Source organism: Rhinopithecus bieti, unplaced genomic scaffold (assembly GCF_001698545.2).
Source record: "Rhinopithecus bieti isolate Rb0 unplaced genomic scaffold, ASM169854v2 scaffold_25748, whole genome shotgun sequence".
NCBI classification, from domain to species: Eukaryota; Metazoa; Chordata; class Mammalia; order Primates; family Cercopithecidae; genus Rhinopithecus; species Rhinopithecus bieti.
Window position 1 is genome coordinate 337,982 of NW_016811783.1, and position 25,546 is coordinate 363,527.

Consider the following 25,546-nt stretch of genomic DNA (forward strand, 5'->3'; position numbering starts at 1 on the left):
TTGGAAATCATCATTCTCAGCAAACTAACACAGGAACAGAAAACCAAGCACCACATGTTTTCACTCATGATTGGCAGTTGAATAATAAGAATACATGGACACACAGGGAGGGGAATATCACACACTAGGGCCTGTTGCGGGATGGGGAGCTGGGGGAGGGACAGCATTAGGAGAAATATCTAACGTAGATGACGAGTTGATGACTGCAGTAAACCACCATGGCGCATGTATACGTATGTAACAAACCTGCATGTTCTGCACATGTATCCCAGAACTTAAAGTATAATTAAAAAAAAAAAAAGAAAGAAAATGGTTGCTACCGGGGAAGGGGAAAATGAAAGCAGAAAATAGCCCAAGATCGCTGCTTTTTATTATAAACCTTGTAGAACTCTATAGACCACCTGACCTCCCAAATCAGCACAAAACTGCCATAACTTCAACCTTCCAAAATACATTCTCATTTTAGAAAGATGGAAACCACAGAATATGTGAAGAAATAACACAGAGCAACACCACTCAAAGATAATCATGTTAAATATTTTGGTATAACTGGATATTTTTTCCTAGGCATATTTTCAACAACTGACTTCATATCTGGCATGTAAATTGGTATCCTGAATTCATTTATAAAAACACTGAAACTAAATAAGAGGAAAAGATCATTTGCTGGAAAAAGAAAGCCAACTTCTCCCAACTCATAACACAGCAATTCAGTACGCATATTCTATTGAAAAGAAGTCAGTAACATGTTCACGCAAAAAAAAGGAGAAAAAAAATGTGTCATCTCTTTTAACAAACAGCCACATATTAATTAAGAGTCCAGGTGCTAGAATAGTCTACCTGGGCTCAAATTCCAACTCTGCTGTTTTTGTGGTTGTGTGATGGGCACTATTATAACCTCCACAAACCTCAGTTTCTCTAAATGTAAAATAAAAATAATAATGGTACCTACCTCCTAATATTTCTATGAGGAGTACCTGTTCAACAGTAAGCAAATAACCCAGCATGTTGTAAATGCTCAGTAAACATTAGCATTGCAATTATTATGATTAATAACTATCTAATGGGTGAGACACAACAAAAATATGTAAGACCAGCAGAATAAACAAAGGGATTTAACAAAGCCAAACGCAAAGGGTCACCAGTGTGAGAGGAAGGACAGGACAGAAGCCTCTCCTCTCTGATATTTGACACTAAAATTTATTTGTCAAATAAGCAAATCATGGATGCACTTTAAATTTCAAGCTGAGGAGTTTCCGAGCAATTTTAATGACCTCATCCAATAAGAGAGAGTTGCATGGAGAGGGTAACAGCTATTCAGGGTGATTCGGCTAATGGAAACTGTCAAAATGACAGTGCAGTGGGTCACACTCTAGAGTACAGGTCTTGCACAATAGGACACTCCTCAAAAATGTGAATTCATTAGGTTTTGAAATACAGTTGACCCTTAAACAACACAGGTTTAACGACACGGGTCCACTTATATTCACAAATTCAATCAAAAACACAGTATTCGCAGAATGTAAAACCTGCATATAGGGAGAGCCAACGTTTCCTATGCAAGGGTTCTGCAAGGCCAACTGTGGGACTTGGGTGTGCATGAATTGGTGTCCTGGGACCAATTCCCTGCATATACCGAGGGACAAGTCTACTGCATCCTGGGTCCCTGGCAGAGGGAGAATAAGAGTCAGAATGCCTTGAAAAGAAATCTTGGGAGCCAAAGAAGTGCTCACATATAACAGGCCTGTACCGAATGAGAGAGTCCTTCAGGGCATTCCAATTTCAGTGAAGAAATTATTATTCTGGGATGCGGTGAGAGGAGACAGGAAGATCATCCCTTCTTGTTGCGGAGTAAATATTCTAGAAAAAAAAAAGAGATTTGCCCAGGACTTGTGTCACTTGATCTTCCTGTGAAATATAAACACGTTAAGAAATAAAACAACAAATGTCGGGCCAAATGCCCTTTATTTTCTTAGTCCTTCCCTAGGAAGATATATAAACTGAAAGGCAAGGGTGGGGATAGAGGTGAAGGAGTCACAGGTAACTAAGAGAGCTCTGGCCTAAAAACATAATAATTTTCTGTAATAATTATCTGACTTTAGTTCTGCTACTAATTAGCTGCACAATCACACTTCATCACTGCGGCCGTTTTCTGGTGTGTAATTTGGGGATATAATATCTGTTCTACCTACCTTAACAAGTAAAAGAGATAATGAATGGGATAATGCTTTCATCAGTCCAAGTCCAGTCAGGTGACAGATACTACATCAGTTTTTTGTTATTTTTTAGTAGAGAGAATAGTTGACTAGCAATAACAAATTACTAATTATGTAACAGAAAAGGCCAAAAAGACATTAAAGTGGCATGGAGATAGCTGGGCATAGACGTACACGACTGTAGTGCCAGCTACTTAGGAGGCTGAGATGGGAGAATCAGTGGAGCGCAGTTTGAAGCTGCAGTGAGCTGTGATTGCACCACTGCACTCCAGCCTGGGCAAAAGAGTAAGACCCCATCTCAAAAACAAAAACAAAAGGTACCACAGAGGAATCAACCAGAGACAGCAGCTTGGCATTGTTGTGTCCATACCAAGATTTCCCCACGCAAATCTCAGCTTGAATTGTAGTTTCCATAACAATTGTAATCCCCATGTGTCATGGGAGTGGGAGAGACCCGGTGGGAGATAACTGAATCATGGGAGTGGTTTCCCTCACACTATTCTCATGACAGTAAGTTCTCATGAGATCTGATGGTTTTATAAGAGGCTCCCCACTTTGCTCAGTTCTCATTCTTCTCCCTGCTGCCATGTGAAGGATATGTTTGCTTTCCTTTCTGCCATGACTGTAAGTTTCCTGAGGCCTCCCCAGCCATGCTGAACTGTGAGTCAATTAAACCTCTTTCCTTTATAAATTATCCAGTCTCGAGTATATCCTTATAGCAGCATAAGAACAGATTAATATACAGCTACACCAAGGCTAAAGGAACAAAGGGAAGTGGTTGGAATCACCAGAACTTTGAGGTTTAAAGGGGAGCACCCAGAGAGCTGATCCTTGGGCCTCTGAGGAGGAGGTCCTGTTGAGCTGATACTGGTGTCTCTGAGTTTGAGGGCAGGGCAGCCCTCTGGGGTGTGAACACTGGTCAGTTGATACTGGCATCTCTGAGGTAAGGGCACAATAAAGGTGCTTCTGCAAATTTTAGAACTGCAAACTAGATTCACCTACTGCTACTGCAAAAAATGGCTGCTGCCGGGGTTAAGAAGGGAGGCTGGGGTAAGGCTGACAGAATAGGAAGCAGGATGGAAGGGCCAAGTCTCTTCAAAAAGACTCACTTGAGGGGAATGGCAAGAGCTCTTTAAATATAATCAGTTATTCACTCTCTCTCCTTTGTGTCTTTGTTTTGCTGAAATGTGCATAATACTCAACAGAAAGACTAAAATGAAAAGTAAGAACATACTAAGTACTGTTGAAGATGGAGAACCAGAACTCTCATGGGCGGCTAATGGGAATAAACACTGAATAACCCTTTGTGAAGAAGACGGTTTGGTAACATATACTAAAGCCTAACATACACTGGACCCTGTTACCCAGAGAGTGCACTCCCGCATGTACACATCTTGTATGATTCCATTTATAAAGTCTTCAGTAAGAAATGAATATGATCAATGCTCTTAGCCGTCAGGAAGGTGGTTACTCTTGGGGTTGGAGAGTGAGGTAGCAGCAAGAGGGAGACTTCTGGCATGCTCTGCTTCCTCATCTGGGTGCTGCTTCCATGGATGTAATAAATTCATAAAAATTCATAGGGTTGTACACTTTTATATATGTATACTTTGATGTGATTATGTAATATTTTAATAACAGTTAAATGTAACACCATTCCACTTCTGGGCATATACCCAAAAGAGTAGAAAGCAAGAACTCAAAGAGACATTTGCACACTCATGTTCATGGCGGCATTATTCACAAAAGCCAAAAGATGGAAGCAACTCAAGTGTCCCTCAGTGGATGGATGGATAAGCAGTTTCTGTATACAAATGTGGAGTATTATTCAGCCTGAAAAAGGAAGGAAATTCAAACACATGCTACAACATGAATGAACCTTGAAGATATAATGTTAAGTAAAATAAACCAGTCTCACAAAAGGACAAATACTACATGATTCCATGAGGTGCTTAGAGTAATCAAACTCACAGAGACACAGAGTAGAATAATGGTTGCCAGGGACCAAGGAGGGAGGAATGGGGAGTTATTGTTTGACAGATACAGTTTCAGTTTCACGTGAGTTCTGTGGATGGATGACGGCGATAGTAGCACAAGGTGAATGTAGTTAACGTACACTTTAAAATTAGTAAATTTTGTTATCTGTAACACAAATTAAAATTTTAATTTTTAATTTTAAAAAAGTGATTCTAATATATACCTTCCAAGTAAATGCATGCATCCTAATTAAGTTATTAACTTACCTCTGGAAGACATTCCAGCATGTTCACACCTCTTCTCTTATTGGGCTACTGCTAACTCTACCTTTTTAATCTTGTGTACAGGAAGTGAAAAAATCAAGAATGGACTCTCCCAAGCAGTAAGGGGGGATGCATAAGACCACTTTACACTCACATGGAACCTTTCACTAACAAAATGCTTTAACATCCTCCTTCCCGTTTACACTCACTACACACCCCTGCAAGAAAGGCAGGTCAGAGATATCTGTTACCCTCACCTTACAGCTGGAGAAACTGACTGAAAAAGAAAAAACCAAAAAATCCCAGCCAAAGGAAGAAACAAATTTTCTTTTACCAAATTCAAGCTGTAAGACATCCTTATGATGTCTTACGTAAGTGCATGAGTAGATTTAAAAAGCAAATTCAATTTACAAATTAGTTTTGTGCTTCTATTGCTCCCATAATAAAATGCGTAATGTTACACAGATCTTTTTTATATTTTGAAAAACAATTTCACTGTTTGACTTGAAAACAGTTTATTTAATTTATACAAATAACTACTAAATACAAAAAGTAGATTAAAACAAAATAGTTATTTTTTTCTGGCAGAGTTTAAATGCACATAATGGATAATTCTGAAGAAAATGCATTTTCCCCGTAGCGTTCAGGACTAAAATTCTACTGAAATCTTTGCTTCTAAATCAGTAATATATTCGGTGGTGTCACGTGGGTAATGGCTAAATACGTTCTGCATATGAACTGAAAAAAAGTTACAGTCTACACACATACAAATGTGAAGCACTTAAAATGTGAATTTAACTGATAATAAAAGAAAATGTCCATTTTAGAGTATAGTGTTAAAACATTTCGGTAATAAAATCATAAGACCACATAAAAATAAGCTTTAACATATGCACGAAGCAGTTTTGTAAAAACTACCAAGTGCACAAGTAATAAATAATTTGCAAAGTTGTGTATAAACAATTCCTAATGTTCGGCATCATTGTAAACATCAGCACATGTGTAAAATGCAGCAAAGTCTGACATTACATTTTGTTTTGCCAAATTGAATTCCTATTATCCAAAGACAGACCAGTGGAGTATGCAGCCAACATTTTGGCAAGTTGGGTCTTTAAAATTAAGAGTAACAGTGCAAGTAAGGAATGCAAAGAATTCCTAGTGCAATAAAGAAGAGAAGCACAGGCAATATTGCTGATTAAAAATTCACCACCTCCTTGAGTTTCCCGTGGGGAGTATCTAGGAGACTTGTGAAAGCTATGCAAAGCCACTGTCTTAATGCCCAGATCTCTTTTAGGATTTCTCTGTGTTCCTCCAGTCCCTACCTTTGCAACAGTGTCTGTCCAACATTAGTCTCTGCAGTGTGAACAGTTCGTGAAATGCCCAGTTCACAGTCATCGAGCGAGGTTAGGGTGGTTTTGATGTCTCCCCAACACATGGCTGGGTACGACGTCTGCCTTGTCAGAGCAGCCATTTGGGGAGGGAGACAGATGGATTCTGTTCTGACAACCAGTCAGGCCAGCATTAGGTCCCAGCTGGACAAAGACAACAACGTCAAATCTTCCTTCTTGACACTATGAAAATGTCAACAGTCAGTTTTCAATTTGTCGAGGGAATTATCAATTTTGGTCAAAGTCTTTTTGATACGCAGTGCTGTGAGTCTTGCGGATGGATTTTGATACCAGCATTCTTTCATTAGCTTGGCCAGAGAGGTTAATGTCTGAGGAGAGAAAGAACAAATACTATAATGACAAACTGGCTTTTTAGTGGCTCTGGAAGCTGGGCTGATATCATGTCAACTATTCTGAAGAACTCGCAGGTCTTGTGAAATTCGAGTTATGTTACTGTCATCTTCTTTAAACAAATATTCAAGCTTTAACCACTGATAAAGAGGCCACTCGTAGAGTTTCATGAACTCTGTCCTTTGGACTCTTAATGCTACCAATTTACTTTATCAGATAAATGACATAGGCCAGATTGGACCCCTTAATGATTTTATGGGTGCTAAAAGCAGCAATACTAACCTAGAGATAATCCTGAAATTTGCAAACAGGGTCATTTCTCATTGTTTTTATATCTACTACTACTTATGAGTAGCAATACAGGATCTTCAGCATTCAGCAGCTTGTGCTTGGGATTTCAGATATGCAGAGATGGGAAGGAGGTTAAAAGCTTCACTTAAAGTCTCTTGGTTTACATATGAAACTGCAGTCTTAGGGCTAGTAGCGGTAGTCATGAGTCTCCCGATTCTTGGAGCTGCTCATTCATAGAAATTCTTACAAATATGGTCATTCACTAGCAAACCCTATCAGATATGGCTTCTTCGAGAATGGGAGTATTTGTCTGAGCTTACTCTACTAGATCTAAACCCTTCTACATAAAATAGGAAGAGAAAACAACAGATACACAGAACAGATCACTCAGATGGTATACCAGTTGAAACTCAAAGGGAAACAAATGGCAAACAATGGAAAAGAGCTCTAAAACTGAGACAATGGCATTCTTACCGGGTCTGAGAACCATCTGTTGGGTATGTTTGGCCTTTGTTGATCCACACAGACTACTTTCCTCATATCTTCAAAACTTGGGTCATTGGGAACCACGTCGTAGAACGGTGGCTTGTAATCCTCCACTATACCTGCACACAAGGACAAGAATTGTGTTGGGTTAGCAAGAGAGTACAGGTTCCCCCAAGATTTCACTGATGGGTGTCACAGGTTATAATGTGACAGAAGAAAATACTAATCACCTTCCTCATACCTCAGGGCAGTCCTGGAAGCTAAAGGTAGGTCCTAAAACAGGCAGAGAAAAAGGCAATAAATATACACCCTGCAGGGGTACTGGAAGAAGGATAATTGTTAGAAGGAAATACGTGAAAACTTCTCATGTAATCATAACTATTAGCAAAATTCTCCCACAGTGTATATTAATAGCCCTGTAATGCCCAACAGGGCACTGGAGACATAGAACAAAAATTCCTTTGGTGATCAAAAACACCCAAGCCACCTAGGGAAAGCACATGAATCTAGTGGCTTCAAACCATAAATAGAAATAAAAAGTTGTCCACAAACTAGAGCTAGGGAGTAATAAACCAAGACCATCATCAAAATACCCCTTTTTTGTTATAAAATATTTTGTTAAGAAAACATTGTTATACATTAATCTCTTCCATTAGGAGGGATGCAAATAATATAATAGGAAATACTCATTTCCTCATTAATTCATTCTACATGTACTGAGTACCCACTAACTGCCAGGCACAGCTGTCTGACTGATGGTTCTATTATTTACAATCATATTGAAGGCATAAAATAACATGTAAAGAGGATAGCCACGTGGGATAAATAATGAGCTCTTCCTCTGCCCGAAAGCAAATGTGAAAAGTAGCTAATTTCAGCTTCTGCCCCTGCATGATTTCCAATGGCCTGGAAACCTTTTCTTTTCCAGCAGAATTATATCAACTCCTTAAACAGAAAAATGTTTAACTTCATTATTTGGAATTAGAAAATGGATTCTTCCCCTTCATAGACATAAAACCAAGACATCTATTATTTCTTTTCCCTCAACAAAGGGTTCAAACAATGAGGTAATAACTTGGTTTACTGCTCTCTCTTTTCTTCCTCCAGGTCTTTCTTCTATTCCTAAATACCTAAAAAGTTGTTGGAGGGAACAGAAGGAGACAGTGAGGAAAGTTGTAATTCAGTTGTTCTAGTTCCTAGAAGCCACCTGAAAAGCTTCAATTCCCTTTTCATTTATCATAGAAATTACTAACAGTGGGAATCTATTCTTACAAATTCCACACAAATACAAACCATTTATGCAAAAGATTAGCTATGATAAGGAGCATCTTTTCAAGAAATACTATAGATCTTTTTAAAACTTCACAAATTTGGCTAAATAAAGGTTTACATTTGAGATGGAAACTAGTCTAAATTATATTTTTTAAAAATCTAGGCTGGGTGTGGTGGTTCACGCCTGTAATCTCAGCACTTTGGGAGGCCAAGGCGGGTGGACCACTTGATGTCAGGGTTCGAGACAAGCCTGGGCAACATGGCAAGACCCTATCTCTACTAAAAATACAAAAATTAGCCGGGTGTAGTGGCATACGCCTGTAGTTCCAGCTAACTCAGGAGGCTGAGGCACAAGATTCGCTTGAACCCGAGATGGATGTTGCAATGAGCCAAGGTCACACCACTGCACTCCAGCCTGGGTGACAGAGTGAGATTCTGTCTCCCAAGAAAAAAAACCAAAACAAAAAAACTAGTTAATTCCAAATAACTTACCCACATTGTGTAACTGCATTTGAAATGCATATCAGTCAGTGGATTAAAACCTTCCTGGCAAATCATAAACAGGCCATACTGGGTATAAACTGCTACTCTCAGAAGTCTTGGAACACCTCATCTTAGAGGCCCTTCTTCTCCTGTAAGAATCCCAGGAAGCATTCAAACAAATATCTTTTAATTATTTTCAGTACTAACAGACACCATCTAAAATACAGCTGAACATGGACCTAGAGAGTTATTTTATATGTTTTCTAGGGTCACAAAAATTTACAGAAAACAGTAAGACATGTGCCCTTCACCATCTCTCAATTTTTCTGAAAGAGAGTATATTTAATAGCCTACCTTAATATTTAAATATCTAGCATAACAGCCATCTATTTGGAGTAATTTACCTGTTGAGCTTAGAAAGGGTTATGTGAATGTGAACAGTAATACAAAGTTGAAGTTTTCTATAAATGCAAAAGAAAACAAAGCATGGCTGGATTTTTAAAACATGAGATCTGGTGATACCAAACAATGAATTTCACTATACAAAGCTGAAATTTACCCTTTTGTTTCCGTTTCCCATGTTTTAATTTTATTAAATGTCCCCATGTTTTAATAAAAGGAGTCAAGTTATTTTAAAAGACCATTTAATCGATTATCCCTGGGACTTAGTCAAGCCTCTTTTCCTCAATCATTGGCCAACTGTTGATTGTTTTCACCTGTCGCTGGCCATCCTTCTCCAAAATAAAATAAACCTGGGATTAAGCTCGAACAGTCACTAGGAACTCCCTCTGATCAAGGAAAGCAATAAATCAGTTGAAAGTGCATTACTACTATGGTGGGATGCCGTATTAAATGCTGAGAGTGATAAAAATATAAGACATGCTCTTGTTTTCCAAGGAAATCAAAATCTAGTGGAAAAGCAGGACAAGTCTCTCATTTTTTTTTTCCCTTAGACAATGGAAATCTTGTCAAAAAGAACCTCAAAATATTTTTTTCACCCATTTATTTTATATCTTGAAAGGCAAAACTATATTAGAAATTCTCATTCTACTTTCACTTTGAGATCCTAAATTCTCAATGACCATTTTGATTAGCTGTGTGTGCCCGAGACTGCGCTTGGCAGGAGGGATAAAAAAAAAATGAAAAAAACAGTGGCTCATGCCTGTAATTCCAGCACTTTGGGAGGCCGAGGTGGATGGATCACACGGTCAAGAAATCAAGACCATCCTGGCAATATGGTGAAACCCCGTCTCTACTAAAAACACAAAAATTAGCTGGGTGTGGTGGCATGCGTCTGTAGTCCAGGCTACTCAGGAGGCTGAGGCAGGAGAATCGCTTGAACCTGGGAGGCGGAGGTTGCAGTGAGCAGACATAGTGCCACTGCACTCCAGCCTGGTGACAGAGAGAGACTCTGTCTCCAGAAAAAAAAAAAGAAAGAAAAGAAAGAAAAGAAAAAGATGCAGTGTTGGTGATGAGAATAATGAGAAAGGTGAAAGAAAAAAAAATTACAGACTAGCTATAGAGGGAAGAGCACAGAGAAGACGGTGGGGAGGGACAGTGGCACTTGGCAGTGCTCACAGGAGAAAACACCTCCATGGTATCCCAAGTCCCCATATATAAACTGGGTGCCGTGGAAGCACAGGTAAGCTTTCCAGGAGGGAAGTGGGGCATGGGCAGAATAGAAAGATCAAGAGTTTGCAAGGCAGAAAAGATGACAGGGAAGAGAAACCCCCATGGAGTGGGTGCATTCCAGGCAGAGGGAGGCTATGGGGCAAGGACAAGAACTGACAAACCATCCTCTGATGTTGGAGAGATGGAGAGAAGTTCTCTGGGGCTGAAATGGGTGCATGTGGTGGCAGGAGAGCCAGGGGAGAAGAAAGGGACAGGAGGTGAGGCCAGGCTGCGAGGTGACGCATGTTGTCAAGGTAGGAAATAACTGATTGACAACAGTGCCTCATTTCTGCCAGAAAGTGATAATCAGCATAGCCAGGCAAAAAAGTGAACTCTAAGTCCTTTAGAGGCAGCACCCAAGAAGTTACTGCCAAATCGTGAGCCAGCAAAGAGCACAGCATGAATTCAGGCAAGTAACTAAAAATACAAAGCACTTCAAGTGCCAAATGAGCAGTACAAACAACAAACGACACAGGAAGGCAGGGGAAGAGGCGCTCTTAAATGGTGGCCAGGGACGGAACAGACTGAGCCAGGCCTCGCCTCCCATTTAAGGCGGCCAGCGTGACTCAAAGGGCCACGAGAAAGAAATCAAAAACATTATTCATAACCTACGCCCCCACAACTTTTGACAGGGGTGTCTGATTTATACAATATTTTTTTCCTGGTCATATGTCTAGTTGAAAGTTTTCTCTTTTCTGGGGTAAGCCTATCTTCATCAACCAATATCCCTCCCATTAGTTTGCTATACGGCTCTGAGTAATCCCCTTAGCTGCCAGGCCTTAGTTTTCCAATACCTTCAAAGCACACATCACAAAGCCAACGTGCAGATCAAATATGTCCTAGATATGCACTTCGAAAAGCATGAAACACCAGTGGCCTCACAAATGTCGAGAAACAAGTCCTCCCTCAAGATCTTGCCCCCGAGGCCCTGAACTAGACACCCACTTTCTTTCCGCTTGACAGCTGCATGTGGGACACACAGGTCTCTCTACGTCAGTCTTTCCCTGCCAACCTCCACCCTATCCCACTGCCCCCAGTGAGATCTGTAGGAGAAAGTTGAGAAAGGAGCTCACCATGCCCCTCCTCTGCATGTATTCCATCAGTGCCGTCCATGGGAGCCCACTCCTTTCCCACTAAAGTCCATTCCCCACCACTGTCCTTCACATACCTGGACATCAGCCACACCAGAATTACTTGTAGTTCCATCAATAGGGCACCTTTATGGGATCCTTCAGCTCTACCTTTTGTCTGACATACCAATTGTCATCATGGTCAAGTTTTATTTCTCATTCCCACCTGCACCTCACATCCTCCCAAGCTTGTCCAACTATGTTCTTATTCAACCCACGGATGACTCAGTTCATACTTCTCACCTTCCAAGAAGACTGTCCCATCCTGCTACCACAACGCAGAGGCTTAAATGAAGTTTAGTGCCCTCACCCCCATACTCAGTCACCTTCCTATATACCTCAACCACAGTGGCTTGATCTATTTATTTATAATAATTTGACTCTTCAACAAGAATGTAAGCACCTTTTAATCAGATATTCTGGGGGTTATTTTGCTCAAGTGCTTGAGCCTAACACACACCTAGTGTATTACAGACACTAAATACACAAATAAATGTTGATTACATATGTCCACAATCCTTTTTCAAAACTCTCAAGGTTAGATGCATTTGCCAAATTTGGAACTTTTAACATTTTATAAATGTAATAGCATACCCTATATTTTATGTGACATCCCCTCCAACTTGGGTAGTCACATCAGATATCCAGGTAATGAGGACAGACTCTCTGGCATGTATATCCATACAGAGAGCTATTTTTAACAATTAACTCCTACAGAAGTGCTGAAATCCTTCAGAGAACAGAACATTAGAAGTACACTATTTTAGAGAGGGAAAAAAAGAAAATGGCCCATATCTGGCATCTGAGAGGACTATAAGTGAATACAGTGTTTCCTTCAGGTGTGGCACGTGAGAAAATTTGGTATGGTTCATGGACTAAACTTTTTCATCTCATTAGTTACACATTTATTTTCATAGTTACCTTCCATTTTATGCCATGTGATACTGGTTTTCCATTTCCAGCAGTGATAATAATTTCCTTTCAAAACAAAATTAACTTCAAAAAGAGCCAATTTGAAGGAAAAGATTCTGTAAATGATGGTACAAAGTAGCATTTGGATATGGAAAAAAAATGATGAGGGTAGTATGAATGAATGAATCTTGGGAAACACTGAATTCACAGAAAGGCATCATTCTTCCTGGTGAGACATGATTCAAAAAGGTATATCCAATATTTGTGTTACTTCACCTAACAGACCTCACAAGAGGGCTTCGAGATATTTCTCATCCCATGGCACAGATAAAATATGACTGATGAATAAATGGATGAGGTTGTTCATGGCAGAGGGGATGACAGCCCGAGTTCTGGCCCGTCGGCCCTGCTGCACTGCCAGAGGGTTATGAGAATCAGTACCTCAGGCATTCCTGTAACTCATGGCAGGCACTTCTTCCTGAAAGCAGGAGTTGGAAAGACAGCCTTGTCCCATGCTGGGTAAAGTACATGCTGTGACAGCTGTGTCCTGCCCCTCTAGTCCGTTGTAATTCATGGGCTTACAGAACCATGTACATTACTCAAAGTCCAAACTAACTGCATTCTCAGGAATCTGTTAAAATTATAAAATTAATTTCTATTGCTGGAATTCTCATCGATGTAACATAGCAAAAGTAAATGGTTTATAGATTACTGTGTAGCTGGACCCTACTAAAAACATGTGTCAATATTACTGTAAGTTGCCAAAGGAGAGGGCAAAAAGCCTAGAGATGCTGCATGGCTATTCCCTGAGTTAAACTATGAACAAGACAGCCTTAGAGCTTGCATACCTCCAAAACCGAGAAAGAGAGGAGTACCACAAGAGTTCCAAACATTTGGTAGCTATGAAGGAAGGCTTCTTCAGAAAAATGTATCATTCACTGAATGTTGTGGCTGTTATAAGGCTTATGATACAGATATTTGTCTTGGTGGAAGACTGCTTTTAGAGGTGTGTCAAGGCAAAGAGACTACTAGTCAGTAAACAGCAGCCAATAAACTTTTTCAGCCTTTAATTTATTTTGTCATGAGGTTAGTTGACTACTCTCCTCTGTTCTGGATCTCTAAATCAGGCATATGAAATTCCAGGAAGTCGGGGAAAATAATTCTTCCCTCCCACCCCACCTCCATATTCCTGCCCCAGTCACGTCCTAAATTTTAAAACCAAAACAAAAAAAAAACAAAACTGAAATTAATATGAAAAATTGGCCCTAATATGATTCATCCTCTTATGCAAACCTTAATACACACAAAAGTAGGTAATTAACGTCATGAAACATGTTGAATATTGAGTTGCTGACAAAAATAAGAGTTGTCATGGTTTCCATACACAAGCCCCATTGCACTTAGGAGCAGAAGCACATAAGCAGCTCCCTGGCTGGCTCAAAGATTCATTAGAAGAGGTTCTTTTTTCAAAGTAAGTGCACCAAATATAAGCTTATTCTAACAAGTATGTCCTAGTCCCCACTCCATAAGAGGTGCAGCTTGGCCAGCAAGGATTTTCTATGAGATACAAGTGGTTTTGATACATTTTAACCCTGGATTCCATCATAAAATAACCAAAGTCAGTAATAGTGAAAAAAGAGTATGTCCACAGAGCCTTCCTGTGGGCAGTGAAGAGGGGAAACAAATGTACCAGGGTCAAGAGGTAGCAAAACAAGAGGCAGAAGATGGCCACTGTGATCTGCAAGCTCCTGGGTGGCCTTCATCACCCATTTTCCATGGAAAGGAAACCGAACCAAAGCACTTTCTTTCTTTTTTTTTTTTTTTTTTTTTTTTTTTTGTTGAGACGAGTATTGCTCTGTCGCCCGGGGCTGAGTGCAGTGCCGACTCACTCACTGCAAGCCCGCCCCAGGTTTACCCATTCCCTGCCCTCAGCCTCCCGGATAGCTGGACTACAGGGCGCCGCCCTCGCCCGCTAGTTTTGTATTTTTAAGTAGAAGACGGTTTTCACCGGTAACCAGGAATGGTCCCTCGACTCCACCCCTCATATCCCCGTCTCAGCCTCCCAATGCGGAACAGCTGACCCAGGCTAGCACTTTCTTCTTATACCAGACACACGGGATGCTTTACATATACGATCTCATTTTAATCACCATAACCCTTTAAAGTAGATATACATATATATTTTTTAATAACGAAACTGATGTAAGTCATTGAGTCAGAGAGTATGACGTCAGACCCTGGAATGTTAAGTGATTCCACTTCACTGCCTCCCACAGACCCAGCACAAACCCCACACAGTTCTAGAGGGCACTCTTCACACAGGCTTCTTCTGTGTGCAGTGCAATGGCCCTAGGAGAACCACAGAAAGGAAGACAGAAGGACATCATGCTAACGTGTCCAACCAAATTGGTGTTTGTCTATTCAATCTGGGCACACTGTCTTTTTTCAAAAACCTTAGTGTGTATTTGGATGGGAGCCTTGGCATCACATTTTCTTACCTTAGAACTACCAAATCAGAAATGCTAGGGCTGGGCCCCAGGAATCTGTGTCTTAAGCACTCTAGGTGACTGTGATGCACATTCCAGTTTAAAAACTATTGATCCAAGTGAACCCCTGCCTTAAGTTCATACAGAAAATTCACACAGGGAAGGGAAGAAAACCATTTTCTTTCCTACCAATTCCAAATTCAATGTCAAATTAAACACCAAAAGTAAATTCCAAAGGACATTATTGAGAAATGTTCAGACGCAAAAATGGACTCAACTCTCATTTCCTGTAAAGAAACAGCATGAGGTTTATTATTAGTAGCAAATAAATGTAAAACTCCAATAAAAAATAAAAAATGCAACATATTTTTATGCTCATGGTTCACTTGAGGATCATAGTACTCCAAGAGAACTATCTGGTCATCAATTTTTATAATGGATTCAGAAACTCAAAGGATATATCATTATAATGACCTTCCTCACAGAAAATATTCATATATTTAAATGAGATACATTTTATATGCAATAATTTCAAAAATATATATTCTTTTAATGACAGTTCCTAAAGCTGGTAAGAAAATGAAATAGGTACATCACACCCTAGGGTATGGGGGATATTGTAAATTAGTACAGCTGTTATGAAAAGCAACTTGGCAATATGTGTCAAGCCATAAAAACACCCATATTCTTTGACCTATTAAGTCTACTTCTTTTCAGATTAAGAATCAGTTCCCCAGACGAAATCATCATATGCACAAAAATGTCTACAATAAGCCCCAAATGGTAGAAACAGGATATCTAACAATATGGAAATGGTTAAGCTAATAAGATGTCATGTGACCATTTAAAATAAAAAGAGACTATTAAGCAACATTTAACAAGCACGAATAAAAAAGATGATACGGAATTATATCTATATATGATTACAGCTACGTTTTAAAATGAGTGCATACAGAAGTAGAAAATATGTAAATGTTGAAATTTGAAGGCAAAATTTCTCTTTCTACTCTTTTTTTCTGTTTTGGGAGAGTAATAATTAAAAGATTAACAGTAGTAAAAACAGGTTTGCAAGCAGCATCGAATACTTACAGGTTTAAGTTTAGATAAACTGATTTGTGGGTGAGGGAGTATACATTGTGTGTGTACACACGTGAATGTTCATAGAAGAGGGAACAGAGAACAAAAAGAGAAAATATCAAATTAGTCATTGCCAAAGGACAGTAGATAATTTTAAATGAGACAGGAGATACCCTTACCGCCCCTCTAAAAAAATCAAACCACATCACAGCACAGAAGCTCAACCCACAACATTCTGGGAACTAGTTAACAGTCTTGGTGATGATGCAAGGGAGAGATCAATAAATCAGAAAACAATCAAAACATTCTCCCTTCCTCTACCGTCCTTTTTTTTTTTTTTTTTTTTTCAAAATAATGTTAAACACAGGCACTACCAAGCAAGCCACCATTTGTTGAGCTAAATTTTAAACTGATGACTCTGACTTCAAACTGACTACTATTAATCACAGCTGATCTTTAAAAGCCACTTGGGTTTATGCCTGCAACACAGGGAGCGGGTTTGCAACACGAGTTCTTACAAAGCCTGAATCCCAAGTCTCTGCTGAGCAGGCCTGCTTGGCTCAGCTCCGGCACCCCCACAGCTGGGAATGCTACTGTCTAGCTATGGAACGCCAACTTCCTCTTCATCTGGGGCAAGTTCCACATCACACAGTTTATTTGGACACCAATCCTTCTCTAAATTGTTAAGATAAACTAATCAGAATTAAAATTTTCAGTCTGAAGGTGTTCAAGAATGATTGGGGAGGGGGTGAGGAAATGAAGCTGATGTGCAATTTCAGGCAAAGTTCAGAACTTTATAAATCTGCAAAACAATTTCTCTGTTGCAAACAATTCTCAAGGGGCATCAAGGGCACAAACTGCAAGGCAGCAGCTTCCAATGGTTGAGAAACGATTACCAAGAAAACGTTCATATAAAAAAAAAAAGAAAAAGAACCGTCAATTTACAATCCATGTATGTTTAATCTGAACACTTACTTTGATATCCTCAGATGGTTTGTTCAAAGCAGATCCACTCTGCTATTAGAAAAAAAAGCCACCTAAAGGCATGCCAATTTTAATTATTGTACACCAAAACTATATAAATTACCCCAATTCCACTACCTCACAGAAAGTCCTCATCTCTGGCTGTGCTATTCACGAAAACTATGATTGTCCCACAAACCTCAATCCTTAGAAGAAAACATCAGTGGAACGTGGAATGGAAAACAGCTATTAGAGACTTCATGCATTATTTCTTCAAATCCAGGATTCCAGTGGGTCACAGGAGGCTAAAATGTAAAGCATCTTTTGGAAATGAACATTAATCTAAATATATGGCATTTTCTTCTGTTTTCCTGGAATAGTTTCAGACACATGCTCTGTGAAATAAGATTTTCAGTTGTGAAGATATGAAGAGGTTCATCTAGTTAATTCAAGGGATTTTGCTATAAAAACCACTTTGTGGGTAGTTGGGGCATGCCCAATTTGAAAGAGTATACTTAGTGCTTTCAGAATACAATGTACTGAAAGTAAAGTTCAACAGTATATTCGTGGCTGATTTGGGTACATGAAAGGCAAGGGTGACAGCGCACTGTAGGGAACACAGGTTAAAAATGACAAGTGCTTCTTTAACTGCTAAGGCATCGCCATTTAATAAAACTACTTACAAGCAGATCAACATAGGCCATCTACCCAGGGTTTCCTGCATTTAAATTTGACTCGTTCAGTAGGTACAGTCTGCTCATTATAAATAAGTGACTTCTGAGTGCAAAAATTGAGCCTTTTCTCAACAATCCAAACTTAACAAGTAAAAACACCTAAAAAATAGCAGAATTCACCCTTAGATTTACTTGATCATTCTCCTCAAGTTAAAACTTCCTTGTGAGAAGAGCAAAAAAGTTTAAGGAGGGTGGGAAGAAAGGTAAAATAGGAAGATGGAGGAAGACAAGAATGAAATACGAACCAGTCCACTCACTATCCCTGATGTCTATAGGCACGATCAGAGGGGTCTGAAAACAGGCCTGCCCCACTCACCACTAGGGCCCAAGCATGCCATCTGGAGGTCTGAAGAAAGGTTTCCTCCACCAAGAATCACCACTTGCAGTGCCTAAGCACAACTTCCAAGGGTCTAGGGATCAACTTGCTCCACCCATCACAGCCTGCACCCATGTGCACCAATGGGAGGCCTGAGGACAGGTTCATCCCACCCAGTGCTGCCCCTGTCAGGGCCTATATGCATCATCTGGGGGCCTAGGGATTGTCTGCTCAGCCCCCTGCCACCACCAGTGTGTGTGTATACCTTCTGGGGGATTGAGGATGAGCCCATCCACCCTGCCAGCACCCGCACACACATCATCTGACAGCCTAGGGAGTGACCTGCCCTGCTGGTCACCACTGGGGCCTGCGCATGCCTCCTGGGGACCTGGCGACTGGCCTTCCCAGTTGGCTGGTACCCAAGCTTGCTGCCTGGAGGCCCAATGGCTGGCCAATTCCACTACTGCCATCATCAATGCCACACATGCCACCCAGAAGCCTGATGACCAGCCTGTCTACCTAACCCACTGCTGCCACTGCTGGGCCCTAAGCAAGATGCCTGGAGACACAAGGATTAGTCCATTGGACTTGATTCCACTGGTGCTCACATACGCCACCGAGAAGCAAAGGATCAGCATGCCTGGCTTGCTGCCACAACCACTTGTCCCAAGGACCAGTCTTCCTGGCATCCCCATCCCAAGAAAAGCCTCACCATAGCCTCCATTAATCTCAGCCTAAACTAAAAAAGACTCACAGACACCACTGGCGCCAATAACAGTTGAAGTAATCATACGGATACTACACTAGTGAACCTACCCAGAATCAAAGCACCCTACCAACCCAATATAGGAAATAGTCTTTCCCTACAAAAACCAAACCATAAAACTGGGAGAAACAAAGGTTACACTAGATGTGCTGATATCAATGTAAAGACACAAAGAACATGAAAAAAACAATTAAACATGACACAGTAAAGGAACACAATAAATCTCTAGCAACAGATTCCAATGAAGAAGAACTAGGTAAAATGCCTGAAAAAAAATTCAAAATAATATTAAAGAAGCTCAGTGAGATATCAGAGAACACGTTAAAAATACACAAAGAAATTGGAAAAACAATTCACAATCTGTGGCAAATTCAACAAACAAATAGGTATCATTTAAAAAAATCAAACAGAGGTTAAGGAAAAGATGACAGATAGGAGGCATGACTAAACTGCAGCTCCCACTCGGACAGAACAACGTATGGAGACTCGCACCATAAACCTTTGCTCCAATAACTACTCCAGGAATATACCAGGAAATCTGAAAGAATCAACGGACCCTTTGAAGGAAGTGGATTGCTCCTACAGGACCTGGGAGATAGCCCAAATACTCTGAGGGCCCAAACTATTAAAGTGGGAAAGGAGGACTGACTGTCCACCCCCAAACACACACTCTCACTGGGGAATCTGAAGATCCAGATTATGGAAGAAGGATTTGACCTTACCTGGAGCTGAAACAATTGAGAGAGCTGAATGAAATACAGGGGCACGGGAAGCAGCGGGAAATGCCCTATGGGCTCTCGGTCCCCGGGGAAGCCATTTCTGACTTGCCTTACAGTGGTCCTTGGGAACAGCTGCCGGAGGAACTGGGAAAAGACCACAGGGAGAAGGAAACCTCCAGCTGAACTTTGTAAAAATTCCAACCGAATGCAGTTTCCTTGCCCGAACTCAGGGGAGGGCATGAATCCGGTGTCCAGACTCGACAGGTGGGAAGGCATGCAAGCCCTGCTTGCTTCCTCAGCCGGAAAGCTGGTAGCCTGAAGCAAGTTCTCAGCCCTGCTGGCCCACTGCCTGGAAACAAACTTGGTGCTGTTGAGGGGGTGGGGAGCATGGTGGGAGTGAGACATGCCTTTTGGGTTGCGTGGGAGCTGGGTGAGGCCTATAACTGCTGGCTTTCCCCTACTTCCCTGACAACCTGCATGACACAGCAGAGGCAGCCATAATACTGGGAACAAAGCTCCACTGACATGGGAACCACAACCCCATTCCCCACAGCAGCCACAGCAAGCACCACCCAAGGAGAGTCTGAGTTCAGACCCGCCTAACCCTGCCCCTAGCTGATGGTCTTTCTCTACTCATCCTAGTAGCTGAAGATAAAGGTCATATTCTCTTGGGAGTTCTATGGCCCTGCCCACCACCTGATCCTCCCCTATACTACTATAGCTAATACTCTCTTGAAAGCACCACCTCCTGGCAGGAGGCCAACCTGCACAAAGCTAGCACATCAAATAACTACAACTAAAGACCCTCACAGAGTCGACTTCACTCCCCTGCCACATCCACCAGAGCAGGTGCCAGTATCCATGTTTGAGAGACCTGAAGACAGTTCACATCACAGGACTCTGTGAAGACACCCCCCAATACCACCCTGGATACTGGTAGCCCTGTGTGGGTGGCTAGATCCAGAAAAGAAATAATAATGACTACAGTTCGGCTCTCAGAAAGCCACATCCCGAGGAAAAGGGGGAGAGCACCACATAAAAGGAGCACCCTGTGGGACGAAAGAATCTGAACAGCAGCCTTGAGCCCTAGACCTTCCCTCTGACATAGCCTATCCAAATGAGAAATAATCAGAAAAACAATTCTAGTAATATGACAAAACAAGGTTCTTTAACAACCCCCAAAAATCACACTAGCTCACCAGCACTGGATCCAAACCAAGAAGAAAACCCCTGAATTGCCAGAAAAAGAATTCAGAAGGTCTATTATTAAGCTAATCAAGGAGGCACCAGAGAAAGGTGAAGTTCAACTTAAGGAAATCCAAAAAATGATACAAGACCTATCAGATTAACAGCAGATTTCTCAGCAGAGATCCCAGAAGCTAGAAGGGATTGGGGCCCTATCTTCAGTCTCCTTAAACAAAACAATTATGAGCCAATAATTTTGTATGCCCTGAAACTAAGACTGATAAATGAAGGAAAGATTCGGTCTTTTTCAGATAAACAAATGCTGACAGAATTCGCCACTACCAAGCCAGCACTAACAAGAACTGCTAAAAGGAGCTCTAAATCATGAAACAAATCCTGGAAACACATCAGAACGGAACCTCTTTAAAACATGAATCTCACAGGACCTATAAAACAAAAAAAATACAATAAATACATTTTTTAAAAACCAAGGTATTCAGGCAACAAATAACATGATGAATAGGAATAGCACCTCATATCTCAATACTAATGCTGAATGTAAATGGCCTAAATGCTCCACTGAAAAGATACAGAATTGCAGAATAGGTAAGAATTCACCAAGCAACTATCTGCTGCCTTCAAGAGACTCACCTAACACGTAAGGACTCAAATAAACTTAAAGGGGTCAAAAAGATATTCCATGCAAATGGATACCAAAAGCAAGCAAGGGTAGCTATTCTTATATCAGACAAAACAAACTTTAGAGCAACAGCATTTTAAAAAGACAAGAGGAACACTAAATAATGATAAAAGGCCTTGTCAGCCGGGCGTGGTGGCTCACGCCTGTAATCCCAACACTTTGGGAGGCGGAGGTGGGCAGATCACGAGGTCAGGAGTTTGACACTGGCCTGGTCAAAATGGTGAAACCCTGTCTCTCCTAAAAATACAAAAATTAGCTAGACGTGGTGGTGGGAGCCTGTAATCCCAGCTACTCAAGAGGCTGAGGCAGGAGAATCGCTTGAACCTGGGAGGTGCAGGTAGCAGTGAGCCAAGATCGCACCACTGCACTCCAACCTGGGTGACAGAGCGAGACTCCATCTCAAAATAAAAGCCTTGTCCAGTAGGAAAATATCACAATCCTAAACATATATGTACCTAACACTGGAGCTAGCAGATTTATAAAACAATTATTACTAGACCTAAGAAATGAGACAGACAGCAACACAATAATAGTGGGGGACTTCAATACTCCACTGATAGCACTAGACAGGTCAAGACAGAAAGATAAGAAAGAAACAATGGATTTAAACTATACCCTAGAACAAATGGACTTAACATATTTACAGAACATTCTACCCAACAACTACAGAATATCCATTCTATTCATCAATGCAGGGAACTTTCTCCAAGATGACCATATGATAGGCCACAAAACAAGTCTCAATAAACTTAAGAAAACTGAAATTACATCAAGTATTCTCTCAGACCACAGTGAAATAAAATTGGAAATCAACTCCAGAAGGAACCTTCAAAACCATGCAAATAGATGGAAATTAAATTGCCTGCTCCTGAATGATCACTGGGTCAACAATGAAATCAAGATGGAAATTAAACATTTCTTTGAACTGAATGATAATAGTGACACAACCTAACAAAACCTCTGGAATAGAGCAAAGACAGTGCTAAGAGGAAAGTTCATAGCCTTAAATGCATACATCAAAACATCTGAAAGAGCACAAACAGACAATGTAAGGCCTCACCTCAAGGAACTAGAGAAACAAGAACAAACCAAACTCAAACCCAGCAGAAGAAATAACCAAGTTCAGAGCAGAACTAAATGAAATCGAAACAAAAAATACAAAAGATAAATGAAACAAAAAGCTGGTTCTCTGAAAAGATAAATAAAATTGATAGACCATTAGCAAGATTAACCAAGAAAAGAAGAGAGAAGATCCAAATAAGCTCAATTAGAAATGAAATGGGAAATATTACAACCAACACCACAGAAATACAAAAGATCATTCAAGGCTACTACGAATACCTTTAAGTGCATAAACTAGAAAACCTAGAGGAGACAGATAAATTCCTAGAAATATACAATCCTCCTAGCTTAAACCAGGAAGAATTAGAAACCCTGAACAAACCAATAACAAGCAGCAAGATTGAAATGGTAACTAAAAAATTACCAATGAAAAAGAAGTCCAGGACCAGATGAATTCACAGCTGAATTCTATCAGACATCCAAAGAATTGGTACCAATCTTACTGACACTATTCTGCAAGATAGAGAAAGAAAGAATCTTCTCTAAATCATTCTATAAAACCAGTATCACCCTAATACCAAAACCAAGAAAGAATATAACAAAAAAAGAAAAGTACAGACCAATATCCCTGATGAACATAGATGCAAACATCCTTAACAAAACACTAGTGAACCAAGTCCCACACCGTATCAAAAAAATAATCTACCATGATCAAGTGGGTGTCATACCAGGGATGAAGGGATGGTTTAACATATGCAAGTCAATAAATGTGATACACCACATAAACAGAAATAAAACAAAATCACATGATCATTTCAATAGATGCAGAAAAAGCATTTGACAAAATCCAGCATCCCTTTATGATTAAAACCCTCAATAAAACTGGCATACAAGAGACATACCTCAATGTAATAAAAGTCGTCTATGACAAACCTACAGCCAACATACTGAACAGGGAAAAAGTTGAAAGCATTCCCTCTGAGAATTGTAACAAGATAACGACGTCCACTCTCACCACTTCTATTCAACATAATACTGGAAGTCCTAGCCAGAGCAATCAGACAAGACAAAGAAATAAATGGCATGCAAATCGGTAAAGAGGAAGTCTAACTGTCACTGTTTGCTGATGATATAACTGTATACCTAGAAAATCCTAAAGACTCCTCCAAAAAGCTCCTATAACTGATAAAAGAACTTACCAAAGTTTCTGGGTGCAAAATTAATGTACACAGATCAATTGCTCTGCTATACACCAACAGCAACCAAGCTGAGAGTCAAATCAAGAACTCAATCCCTTTTACAGTAGCTGCAAACAATACAATACAATACAATACAATACAATACAATACAATACAATACAATACAATACAATACAATACCTTAGGAATATACCTAACAAAGGAAGGGGAAGACGTCTACAAGGAACTACAAGACACTGCTAAAAGAAATCATAGATGACACAAACGAATGGAAACATATCCCATGCTCATGGATAGGTAGAATTAATTATTGTGAAAGTCACCATAATGCCAAAAGCAATCTACAAATTCAATGAAATTCCCAAAAAACTACCAGTCATTCTTCACAAAACTAGAACAAGCAATCCTAAAATGCATATGGAACCAAAAAAAAGCATAGCCAAAGCAAGACTAAGCAAAAGGAACAAATCTGGAAATAATGTATTACCTGACTTCAAACTATACTATACGGCCATAGTCACCAAAACAGCATGGTACTGGTATAAAAATAGGCACATAGACCAATGGAACAGAATAGAGAACCCAGAAATAAACCCAAATACTTACAGCCAACTGATCTTTGACACAGCAAACAAAAACATAAAGTGGGGAAGGATGTCCTATTCAACAAATGGTGCTGGGATAACTGGCAAGCCACATGTAGGAGAATGAAACTGGATCCTCATCCTTCACCTTATATAAAAATAGTTAAGATCGATCAAGGACTTAAATCTAAGATCTGAAACATAAAATTCTAGAAGATAACATTGGAAAACCCCTTTAGACACTGGCTTAGAAAAGACTTCATGACCAAGAACCCAAAACAAATGCAATAAATATGAAGATAAATAGGTGGGACTTAATTAAACTAAATAGCTTCTGCACAGAAAAGCAACAGTCAGCAGGGTAAACAGACAACCCACAGAGTGGGAGAAAATCTTCATGATGTATACATCCGTCAAAGGACTATTATTCAGAATCTACAAGGAACTCAAACAAATTAGCCAGAGAAAAAACAAACCATTTCATCAAAAAGTAGGCTGAGGACATGAATAGACAATTCTCAAAAGAAGATATACAAATGGTCAACAAACATATTTTAAAAATACTCAACATCTCTAATGATCAGGGAACTGCAAATCAAAACCGCAATGTGATACCAACTTACCGCGCAAGAATGGCCATAATCCAAAAATCAAAAAATAACAGATTTTGGCGTGGATGCTGTGCAAAGGAAACACTTCTACACTCCTTGTGGGAATGTAAACTAGTACAACCACTATGGAAAACACTGTGGAGATTCCTTAAAGAACTAAAAGTAGAACTACAATTTGATTCAGCAATTCCACTACTGATTACCCAGAGGAAAAGAAGTCACTATACGAAGAAGATACTTGCACACACATTTATAGCAGCACAATTTGCAATTGCAAAAATATGGACCTAGCACAAATGCCCATGAATCAACAAGTGGATAAGAAATTGTGAGATATCTGTCTACCTATCTACACATATAATAGATATATATGTATATACGTGTGTGTGTGTATATATATATTTGAGATATATATACATAATGAGATATATATATATATAATAGAATACTACTCACCCGTAAAAAAGAGTGAATTAATGGCATTCACAGCAACCTGAATGGAAATTTAAAACTGCAATCCAGGCCGGGCGCGGTGGCTCAAGCCTGTAATCCCAGCACTTTGGGAGGCCGAGACGGGCAGATCACGAGGTCAGGAGATCGAAACCATCCTGGCTAACACGGTGAAACCCCGTCTCTACTAAAAAATATGAAAAACTAGCCGGGCGAGATGGCAGGCGCCTGTAGTCCCAGCTACTCGGGAGGCTGAG

At 40.2% G+C, this 25,546-nt stretch overlaps 1 protein-coding gene across 2 annotated transcripts in view; it reads right to left on the reverse strand.

Annotated features, from left to right (window-relative positions):
• Positions 1–4,951: 4,951 nt before the first annotated feature.
• ACVR1 (activin A receptor type 1) overlaps positions 4,952–25,546 on the reverse strand; it is an 88,968-nt gene continuing 68,373 nt past the window's right edge. For both annotated transcript variants that reach the window (XM_017895084.1, XM_017895083.1), the window contains exons 10-11: positions 6,958–7,088; positions 4,952–6,170 (exon numbers count right to left, since the gene is read on the reverse strand). In XM_017895084.1, the coding sequence (XP_017750573.1) occupies positions 6,036–6,170; positions 6,958–7,088 (266 nt within the window). In that variant the 3' untranslated portion in view covers positions 4,952–6,035. The remainder of the gene's footprint in view (positions 6,171–6,957; positions 7,089–25,546) is intronic.